This window comes from Zalophus californianus, chromosome 2, assembly GCF_009762305.2.
Source record: "Zalophus californianus isolate mZalCal1 chromosome 2, mZalCal1.pri.v2, whole genome shotgun sequence".
Classification (NCBI taxonomy): domain Eukaryota; kingdom Metazoa; phylum Chordata; class Mammalia; order Carnivora; family Otariidae; genus Zalophus; species Zalophus californianus.
The window spans coordinates 147,428,306-147,439,601 of NC_045596.1; the positions used below are offsets into that span (position 1 = coordinate 147,428,306).

An 11,296-nucleotide genomic window follows, 5' to 3' on the forward strand; every position below is an offset into this window, starting at 1 on the left:
ATGCTCCCTCTTTGTGTTGCTGTAACCGTATGTGTCTGCACTGAATTCATCACGTTCATTAGTATCTAGAAGACTTGGGCTGTGTCTAATTTTGGATGACTTTGCAAAAGTTAAGACTATTTAGCAATAACATTATGTGTTCTTGTGCGATACTACCACATACAACTTTTTTGGAACCCAGGGGCTTTTGCAACAGCATGCCTGTGTTCACCCTTTGGTAGTCATAGCCTGGGAGAATCTTTTTTTTTTTTTTTTTTCAAAGATTTATTTATTTATTTGAGAGAACGAGAATGAGAGAGAGAGAGTACATGAGAGGGGGGAGGGTTAGAGGGAGAAGCAGGCTCCTCGCCGAGCAGGGAGCCCGATGTGGGACTCGATCCCGGGACTCCAGGATCATGACCTGAGCTGAAGGCAGTCGCTTAACCAACTGAGCCACCCAGGCGCCCTGTAGCCTGGGAGAATCTTAACCTGAACGCAAGGTGTTTTCTTTTTTTAATTTAAATTCAATTAGCCAACATGGAGTACATCATTAGTTTCTGCTGCACAAGATGTTTTCTACTCCTGATGTAAATCAGGGCTCAGCAACGATGGCCTTTAGACCAAATCCAGCCCATTTTAGTAAATAAAGTGATAGCGGGCACCAGCACACCCCTCTGCCTGCGTGCTGTGTAAGCTACCTTCTCATGACAACAGCAGAGTTGAGTAGTTGCTACAGAGGCTGCGTGGCCCACTGTTGCCAAAGATCCTTACTCTCTGGCCTTTTGTAGAGAAAATTTGCTGGGACTAGATTATGTACTCAATCTGTCATAATATTCGTGTCCGCCTGCATTCATTCCATTAAACCTTAGAATACAGGTCTTTGTCAATTTTCACAGTATCAGCTTATTTTATTGTTCCTTAATTGCTTTTCCTTAAAATGCATCAACTGGGGAAAATATCCGGTTAATTCTGGGTGATAGCAAATGTTTCTATTATAGTCATAGCATGACCCAAAAAGCCACTTGCAAACAGAGCTATTGTTTTTTTGTGATGGTTTCTGAAATGAGTCTTTTCCCTACACATGCTCGTAGTGTGGTTCTAATAGAAAGAGATTATTCTGGGTAAAGGAGCATCCATGTCCAGCCAGCCTCTCCTGAACCCTTTCTGAACTTCACCTTCTTCCTGTAGACGGTGGATAGAACATACGATCTTAGAATATACGATCTTTACAGCTCGGTGATGTCAGAGTCTGCGTCCGTCACTTCTTAGTTGAACATGCATGATATTTTATCTTTAGCAATTGACATATTCGGGTCATTAGCTCACTTGCATTTGTTTAATTAAATATCAGGTCCTATTGAGATGAGTTTGTTATATGTTGGTCATATTTCATGTGTCTAAGATGGGCTATTTATGGCATTGCAGATATTTTTCTTTTTCTAACAGTATCTTCTTTTTCACAGAATTATGTTAGAGTTGTAGAGGTTTGGTGGGATGAATACAAAGACTACTTCTATGCTAGTCGTCCTGAATCAAAGGCATTACCATATGGAGATATATCTGAGCTGAAAAAATTTCGAGAAGATCACAACTGCAAAAGTTTCAAATGGTTCATGGAAGAAATAGCTTATGACATAACTTCACATTACCCTTTGCCACCCAAAAATGTCGAATGGGGAGAAGTAAGTACTGGCCAGTATTTAGGTCTCAAAATGTGTGTGTTTGGGGACGGAGTTTGGGAGAAGGCAGAGAGATAATGGAAATATGTGAGTGAAAGAGAAGAATTCTTGGGGCAAAGTTTCTCTAAAAACTGTATGGTAACCTCCCCCACCTTTCCACCAGACCGTTAACACCTCCCCTGATGCCCCCCACCCCCACCCAACCACTGTGTCCCCTGCTCTCAGCTTTTGGACTTACGGCTCTCCGTCCTGGAATGACGTCCACTCCCTGCAGCTCCTCCTGCCCCTCCCTCCAAGTCCTATTCCTGGCTAATTCCAATTATCCTATTGCTCTCAATTTAGAAAGCACCAATTCTAAAAAGCCTTTCTTATTCATCCCCCACCCAGTCAGAAAGACTGAGTTCTTGATCTTTTCATGGGTTCTCACAGCAGCCAGTCTCCATGCTCGGGGCCTGGTTCACCATTGTGTCTCATTGGACTAATGCAGAGACCCCCATATACAATACAAAGACTGAGTTCTTGATCTTTCCATGGGTTCTCATAGCAGCCAGTCTCCATGCTCAGGAGCTGGTTCACCATTGTGTCCCAATGGACTAATGCAGAGAGCCACATATACAATAGGCACTCAAACAATGCTTGTCAAATGAATGAATGAATTAATGGTAACTGAAAATAAGTAAATCAGGCCAAGGCATTGATTGGTGTTGTCATTTGTTTTTCCAGACTTGCCTTTGTAACCTCATTTCTGATTTTATGCACGTGTATTAAACGTGCCATGAACTTTCAAACCTAGGTACTGTTGCTTAGTTATGTATTCAACAGCTACTGGTCAAGGGCCTGCTATGTGCCAGTCACTCTTCTAGACATGAAACAAGACAGGCATGTCCTTTTCATCAGGGGAAAGTTCTCTCCCCTTGGGCTAGTGGGGGAAAGAGACAACAACAGGGAAGACAAGACAGGTAATGGCAGATGGTGGTGAGGCCTACAAAGGAAATAAACAGGTGATGTTCAGGAGGATGTAGGGACAGATTACGGAAGCCTTCTTTGAAGAGGTGGCATTTAATCTGAGATCTGAATGATATACCAGAGAGCCAAGAGAGAGTGTTCCAAGCAGAGAAAATGGTGAGGTTGGAGGCTCTGAGTAAGGAAATGCTTTGCCTTTGTGATAATCAGAAAAGAGGAGATTAATGAGGAGGGAGGCCTTTATCCTGTGGGTGTAGGAAGCCATGGGAGGGTTTTAAGGAGGTAACATAAATTGATTTATGCTTTGCTTTTTAATTACCCTGTTGTGAGGGTTTAGAGTAGAAACAGGGATGCCAGTTAGGAAACCTAGTAGGGTAGTTCCGGTGAGAAGCGATGGGAGCTGAGACCAGGAAGTCAAAAATGGAATGCAGAGAAGCAGACCGATGTGAGACACATAATTCTTCTGGAGGCAGATCGCTGATGGATGGGGGTGTGAAGGATGTGGGCCAAGATGACTAGTTTTGGTTTTCCTTTGAGTAGCCGCTGAGGTAGGGGTGCTGGTGGAGGGGATGGGGGGAGGGTTGGGAATGGCAAGTTCTTTCTCGGCCTTCTGGTCGTGTGAGGTGCCCACTAGACGGCCAGGTGCAGCTGTGAAATTGAAGCCCAGAAAAGAGGAATGTACATTTGGAGCCATCGGCAGGTTCATTGTTTCATGAAACCGAATGAACTCACCTAGGGAGAAAATAGAGACAGATAAAAGACGGGATCCAGCCTTGAGGGATTCCAACATTTAGAGTTGGGGAATAAAAGAAACCGACCCTTATGCTGTTCACCTCTTGGTTTAATACCATCCCCCCCCAGCCCCGCCCTCCCATACTCTTATCTCACCTCTGTGTTCTAGTGTAGCAAACCGTGTGTGACTCCCAACTAGACCATGAGCCCCTGGAAGTCCAGACCAGATTTTGGTACTCTTAAATCTCCAAGCACACCTGATTAATATAGTGCCTTTTACATAAAAGGAATGACTCCTCCTGGTGACTCCTCTTGGTCAGTCTCCTGACTTTGAAACCATCTACATGCCGACGACTCTCACATTTCTATCTCTAGCCCAAATCTGTCTCCTGGAGCCCAGACAAGTACCTCCAACATGCTACTTGTTATCTCCACTGGATTGTCTAACAGAGACTTCAAACTCAGCATATCCAAAACTGAGCTCCCTATCTCCCCTCCCAGCCAGTCTTTGCGGATCGCTCAGACCAAAAACTTTGGCTACTCCTTTGTCTCCTCTTCTCTCGCACTTCACATCCAGTTCCCAGATCTGAGCCCTTCTTACTGTGCTTTAAGCCACTACATCTCTGAGATTAACTTTGCCTCCCTGCAGCCTGTTCTCAAGCAGCAGAGTGATCTCTTTAAACTGTGAATCAGGTCATGTAACTCCTCTGTTAGAAACGGGCGGTGGAGTGAAGGCAGAGCCCTTCCTAGTGGCCTTGAGGCCACTGTACAATCTGGCCCCGTTGTTCTCCGGCCTCTCCTTCTGCTTCTCTCCCCACTCCGTGCCAGCCCCACCGCTCCCCCATTTACCCGCACGCTCCTGCTGTTCCCTCTGCCCGAAAGCAAAGTCAGCCTCTACGCCGGGCCTGACATTTATACAGCCGGCCCTTGAACAACATGGGTTCGAACTGCACAGGTTCACTTATACACGCATTTTCTTCCAGTATAGGAAATGTATTTTCCCTTCCTTATGATTTTCTTTTTTTTTTTTTTTTTTTAAGATTTTATTTGAGAGAGCACACGCATGAGCCGGGGTGGGGGTGGGGGAGGGGCAGAGGGAGAAGCAGGCTCCCCGCTGAGCAGGGAGCCCGACATAGGGCTTGATCCCAGGACCCAGGGATCATGACCTGAGCCCAAGGCAGACACTTGACCGACTGAGCCACCCAGGCGACCCTCTTCCTTATGATCTCCTTAACATTTTTCTTTTCTCTCGCTTGCTTTATTGTAAGAATATAGTATATAATACATATAACATACAAAGTATGTGTTAATTGACTCTGTTGTTGGTAAGGCTTCCGGTCAATAGTATGCTATCAGTAGTGAAGTTTTGGGGAAACCAAAAGTTGCATACAGGTTTTTGACTGTGTAGCAGGTTGGCATCCCTAACCCCTGCGTTGTTCAGGGGTCAATTGTGTATACCTCAACACTGCTCCGATGTTACCTTCTCAGGGAGAGTCTGCCTGCTGTCCCCAAAGCCCTCTTAGTCCCCACCTTGAACTTGCTTTTCTTTTTCTTTTCTCCATGGCACTTACCACTTCCAAACATGGTATGTTTTTTGCTTATATTCTGTCTTTCCCTCCCTAGAATGTAAGCTTGCTGGGGCAAGGATCTTTTATCTATTTTGTTCTCTGGTGTAACAGAGCCTTACAACATGCTGGACAAGTACTCACCAAATATTTGATGAATAAAGAAAGTCACGAGTGAATGAATAGGTGGAATTTTCTGTTCTCCCTTTATAAGCTCATCCCTAAATATATCTTCACTTTAACCTCTATCCCCACTCTGGCCCCTGTACATTACACCTCACTTCTCAGCATTCCCTGCACATTGCAAGGTAAACCCTTATAAACCCCATGTCTCCCTGGGAACAGTCTTCAGCATTCCTCCAAGCAGGGCGAGAGGCTCCTTTCTCCGCATGCCCATCCCTCTATCCTGCTGGACACTTAGCTCTCAGTCTCGCTACAGACGTGAGGGCCCTGGCCCATGACTTGATTCTCACCTCGTGTCTTCTAAAGCACTTATCATCATAGGTTGCTCAGTCAATATTTGCTGACCGAATGAAAGAATAAACATTTTATCCAAATACTATAGTAATTCATAATTTAGTTAACAAATGCGTAGTATTTCCAGAAAAAGGAAAATGTGCATTCCAAAGATGAACCCCTGTGTTTGCTTCTCACCCACATTATTCATATCAGAGGAAAGTCTCACTGCCTGGCCCATCTGCCCTAACTTTTGTCCCCTGGGCCTCTTGGAGACAGCTGCCAAAATTGTCGCACAGCCATTTCTTACGTATTTAATCTGGTCTAGACATCTAGGGCCAGTGTCTGCTACCACTGGGGTTAGGGAACTGTGCTCTGTTTTCTTCTCATCCACATGAATTCTCATGAACCTGGAATTGTATTTCATATCTTTTTTTTTTCTTCTGCAGTATTTTATCAAAATCTATAGACTAGTGCTCTCAGTTGGAGTAAGCCCATTGCAGTGTGGACTTCAAGACCATAAATGATTTCAGAGACGACTGGCATACTCTGAGCTACTCAAAGACTGACAACATCGTCTTAACCTAGCATTACACGTACCCAGACTTCCACTGTGAACTGCAGTATTTAGCATGAAACTCTCTTCCCCTATTGCTAGAGCTCACTAAAGCTAAACTGTTGCCTGCTTTTTGGTTCATTCATTTTTGTAGATCAGAGGGCTTGAGACTGTCTACTGCATTGATAGCATGGGGAAGACAAACGGAGGCTTTGTTGAGCTAGGACCCTGCCACAGGATGGGAGGGAATCAGGTAAATAACCATACTTATTAGAGCAGCTAGTCTTAATGATCAGGGGGTTTCATTTGCTTTTTAATTTGATGATTTTGTTTGAGTAAAGTTAAGCATTCTGTAAAAAACCTGAAAGTGCTAAAGCATTTACTTAGATGAGGGGGACAATAGCAGTATTGGGTTTTCACACAAGCAATCCAAATCTGGAATTTATTTCTGATATAAGAGATTAGAATATATTCCTATGTGAGTATATAACCATGTAAGCCTAGCTCTGTAGTAATTTTATTTGCAAATTTTGTTCAGTATTCCACATTTCCCCCTAATAAATTAACTAGGCTGTTACTGCCAGTACAGTATATTTCACTAATATATTTTCTTACTTCCTTAATGTGGGTATTGTTCTTGCCTCTAATTTAGATTGTCAAATGTCATCAGCTCTATTTCCACGTTTTCATCTGCTCACACTGTCAGTACATAATAAATATGTGTTAATGACCCATTCTATATCTAAGAGGCTAAAGAACATAATCCTTTAAGTGTTAGCAGGAGTCTTTGCTAATATGAAAATGAATATAGTTTCTATCTTTGGACATAGAATTCTGAACATACAGAAAAATTATAGGAAAATAAGATAGTCATTGAGTTTAATTATGAGTTAAGTTTCTTTTTTTTTTTAAATAATGTATATCAGCAGAGAAGGTGCCTTGTTATTTTCTTTTTTTTTTTAATAGCTTTTTCGAATCAACGAAGCTAATCAACTCATGCAGTATGACCAGTGTTTGACAAAGGGGCCTGATGGATCCAAAGTTATGATTACACACTGTAATCTAAATGAATTTAAGGAATGGCAGTACTTTAAGGTATTGTGCATTTCATCTCCTGAAATACTATTTGCTATTTCATTTTAATAATATCTACCACCTGGAATTTAGATGGATAAATCTTAAAATATATATGTATATATAGATATATGTATATATGTGTGTGTGTGTGTTTATATACATACATATATATAAAATTGCAGTCATATTGCATTTATATTTCATGTTGTCCAGCAGGTGGAGATAGAGACACACAACACTTAGAAGTCTGGGCCTTCCCAACTTCTTTATCATAACTGGATAAATACTGTTTTAAAGGTCATGTTTAGTTATTCCCTTGACACCATGGGAGCAGGTTTTCTCTCTCAGCTGTGAATATTCCAGGTTCTTTGCCAAGTTGAAGATTCCAACATATTAATGTATTTATGTATAATTTTCAGTGTCTAGACTTGACTAAATCAATTTATTGTGAAACATAAAGCTGGGAAAGCTGCCCCAAACTGAAAGAACCTGGCAACCCTCAACTTTATTTACTCATCTAGTGGTCGTGATCATAACGTGTCTGTCATGCAAGCCCTGACTTGCTAGGTAGTGATGTTATTATGACCCGCTTAATATTCCCGGTTATCATCATTCATGGATAATTACTATGAAGTGGTAAGTATGTGTCAGGTGCTGATTTTTTTCCTATAGCATGTTAGAAAGGAGAAGGTTAACATAAACCCTGAAGAACAGAGCATTTATTTCCACAAAGAAAGATGAATAATAGCAGTAAGTGTTATGGGGGTCAGTGAGAACAGTACTAATAAAATAGTAAAAGAAGGGTATGGCAGACCAGAAACTACCATCCAGAAGTAGTTTAATGGATAAAAAAAAATGGAATGTACATATTTTAGATATTTTAAAAGCCACAGCATTGAGTACACATTTGTGCATCAGACATTACTAAATATTTCTTGGGGCCCGATGATGTGGTGACTTCAAAAAGAAGCCAAAGCCCATCATACTCTAATGGCAGAAAAGAAAGAACTGCAGAAATGAAAGTAAATAAAATGCCATAGGTTAACAGAGGAGAGATTAATAGGATGAGTTTCATTGAGGAAGTATCATTGTACCAGATCTTGAGATAGAAAAAGGTTTTTTGTAGAGGATAAACAAGAAAACTGGGTGAGCAAAGGCGTGGAATGAAAGTGTGTAGAAAACTCTAGGACTCATGTTTAGTTTGGTATCCCTAAATTGTAGTCCACATGAAAGAACATTGAACTTCATTTTGTAAGTTTTGGAGAGTGAATGACTTTATTCCAGTGAGAGGAAAACAGTGGATACTTTTAGGAAAATAACTCCAGGAACATTGTGAAGTATGGACTGATAAGCAGATCAGCTCAGTCTGCAGTTCTCAGACTTCCGGTCTCTAGGTTCTCTCTACACTCTTGAAAATTACTGAGAACCCCGCAACAGATTTAATTTATCTATGTCGTAGCTAAAAATATTTTCTGAATTGCAAATTAAACCTGAGAAATTTTGTAAGCATGTATTTGTATTGTATTATATTTGCACTTATGCATTAATTCATGTAAAAGTTAATGATAACCCTACTACATTATCATTGTTTTATAATTTTGCAAATCCCTTTAAATGTCTGGTTTAATAGAAGACAGCTGGATTCTCATACTGCTTCTGCATTCAATTTGATGTGATATGTTGTTTTAGTTGAAGTATATGAGGAAAATCTAGCCTCAAACATGTGGTTAGAAAAGAGAGGATTAATTTAATAGCCTCTTCAGATAATTGTATTCTTCTTTGATGCTACACCACAGCTAAGTAACTGGTCGTTTCTTATAAGTTTTTTGCAGTGTAGAATCTGAAACCATATCAGTGAACATTTTGCCCTCTGTTACATTAAAATCCATTGATCTGTCTTAAACTCTGAAAGGATCTTTTACTCATGTCTGCTTTTGTAACATCATGCATTGCTTATTTGGAAAATATTGGCTCACTAAGTTTTGTAGATCATCCAAATGTTGACACATTGCATTAAACAGTGTCAAAAAATCACAAATATAACCACTGATTTTCATGGTAAAGCTGTCAAGTTCATGGTGGTGGGTACAAGTTTTCCACAACTCTAATTTTTGCTTGAAAAGTCAAATTCTATCAGTGGCAACAAATAGTGTCAGATTAGCGTTGCTGTTTTTTTTTTAAGTGACAGGCTTACTTCATTTTCTAGAAAAAGTCTGCCCAGTCCCAAGTTTGAATAACCATAGTTTGTCTAGAGTTGTCCTTTCAAGTAAAAATGACATTACATGAAAAAAGCAGCTAGTTGGACTCTCAGGTCAAACAAATGTTCATGTGCTTTCCTTCTAGATAACCACTGTACTTCACTATGTGGAAGTGCTTTATGCACACTTTATATTTCATCTCAGAATATTTTTAAAAGTATACTCAAGGGTAGGGGCGCCTGGGTGACTCCGTCGGTTAAGCGTCTGGCTCTTGGTTTCGGCTCAAGTCATGATCTCATGGGTCATGGGACCAAGCCCCATACTGGGCTCCGTGCTCAGCCAGGAGTCGGCTTGAGATATACTCCCTCTGCCCCTCCCCCCACTTGCACACAGTAGTTTCTCACTCTCTTTCTCTCTAAAATAAATAATCTTTTAAAAAAAAGTATACTCAAGGGTCAGGATTTAATAAAACTAATGTTGTACTGTTTCATCACAGAACACCTTTAAGTAAAACTAGCATTTTCTTTCTTAACTATGGATGTATGGCCACGAATACTGAGACTACTAGCACACTTATGTCACTGCTTGACTTATGCTAAGGCCCCAGCATTTTTACCTGCCATTGCTTTTGCACCATCAGTATACATGTCCGTGCAATGAAAAAGGCAAATGGGGTCTTCGTATTATAAAGATAGTTTTGGCCTTACAGACCCAATCTTAGATAGTCTGAGGACTACCATATGAGACGCCCTGAGCTATATTGAAGACATCTACAACAGAGGATGAGGGCTAAACTAAGGCATATGCGGTGGGTCGGGGAAAGGCTATAGATCAGAGACACTGCAAATATCAGTCCTCAATGACTGCTACAATTTGAATGAATAAAGGAAGGTGTAGCATGAAAGCCCTCTGTCCTGAGGCCTGGAAGGATGGTACTGCCATTAGCCAGGGTGGGAACGGAAGAAAGAAGTAGGTTTGGAGGGGAAGACAATGAAATGAAGTTTCTATACCATTGAATTTGAGGTACCGGCAGTACATTATGACTTAACAATAAAAGGACTCAGAAGACTGATAAATCAGGAAAAATCCAAAGTCTGAGGTATGGTTGGTTTAAGCCTGTCCTATCTGCTGGAATTCTCTTCTTGCAAAAGCCAGGTAATGACTTCGAATATCAGTGATACCAAAAGAAGTACAAATTTAAAATTCCTTTGTCCTTTGTTTTCCAGAGCCTGCACAGATTTACTCACATTCCTTCAGGAAAGTGCTTAGATCGTTCAGACGTCCTCCATCAAGTGTTCATCTCCGATTGTGACTCCAGTAAAATGACTCAAAAGTGGGAAATGAACAACATCCATAGCGTTTAGAAAGAATGAAAGAAACCAATAACCTACCTACTGACATATAAATTTATACAGGACTGAAAACCGCCTGAAACCTGCTGCAACTGTTATTAACTCTGTACAGTTCCAAACCCAGAACCTCCTGATCAGTTTGAAGGACGTTGATAAACTGTGATTTTACAATAACATTATCATCTGCAGTTACTGTTTACAAAACTGCTTTTACCTTAAACTTTGTAGATGTTTACATCTTTTTTTGTTTTAAGATGATGTTGGTAATTTGTGCATTTAGCTCTGTTTTATTTAGAACAGAGTTAAAAGCATCCTTGTCTTCTTTGGGATTACACTCAGGGGTCTGAAAGGCAGTTTGATTTTATTTTATTTTTTTTTAAACACACTTGAAAACAAGGTTGGAGTAACCAGACTTTCATATATAACTTGGTGATTATCAACCTGTTGTGTCTTTATTTAATTTTACATCTTTATGAAGCACTGCCACAGGTTCTTAGCCAAGGTGGCCTTCCTTCACAGTCATGCTGCTTTTTTGAAAGGTGAATTTCAACACATTTAGTGCCTCTTTCATTTCTCAGTATATATTTCAAGAGCTTTTGATGAAATTTATAGGATGGTAACGATGGAATTGTCATCTGTATGAGGAACACTTTCACTACTCAAAAATGACTTTATGTGCTACCATTTGTTCTGATATTGAATGTTGTATGGCTTGAAAAAGAAAAGACAGTATAGAACA

The 11,296-nt window shown here is 40.6% G+C and overlaps 1 protein-coding gene across 3 annotated transcripts in view; it reads left to right on the top strand.

The window, feature by feature from the left end:
- GALNT7 (polypeptide N-acetylgalactosaminyltransferase 7) overlaps positions 1-11,296 on the top strand; it is a 147,289-nt gene extending 135,993 nt beyond the window's left edge. For 2 of the 3 annotated variants that reach the window (XM_027599157.2, XM_027599156.2), the window contains exons 9-12: positions 1,443-1,661; positions 6,085-6,183; positions 6,897-7,025; positions 10,432-11,296. In XM_027599157.2, the coding sequence (XP_027454958.1) occupies positions 1,443-1,661; positions 6,085-6,183; positions 6,897-7,025; positions 10,432-10,569 (585 nt within the window). In that variant the 3' untranslated portion in view covers positions 10,570-11,296. The remainder of the gene's footprint in view (positions 1-1,442; positions 1,662-6,084; positions 6,184-6,896; positions 7,026-10,431) is intronic. The other variant, XM_027599158.2, reaches the window with a different exon arrangement.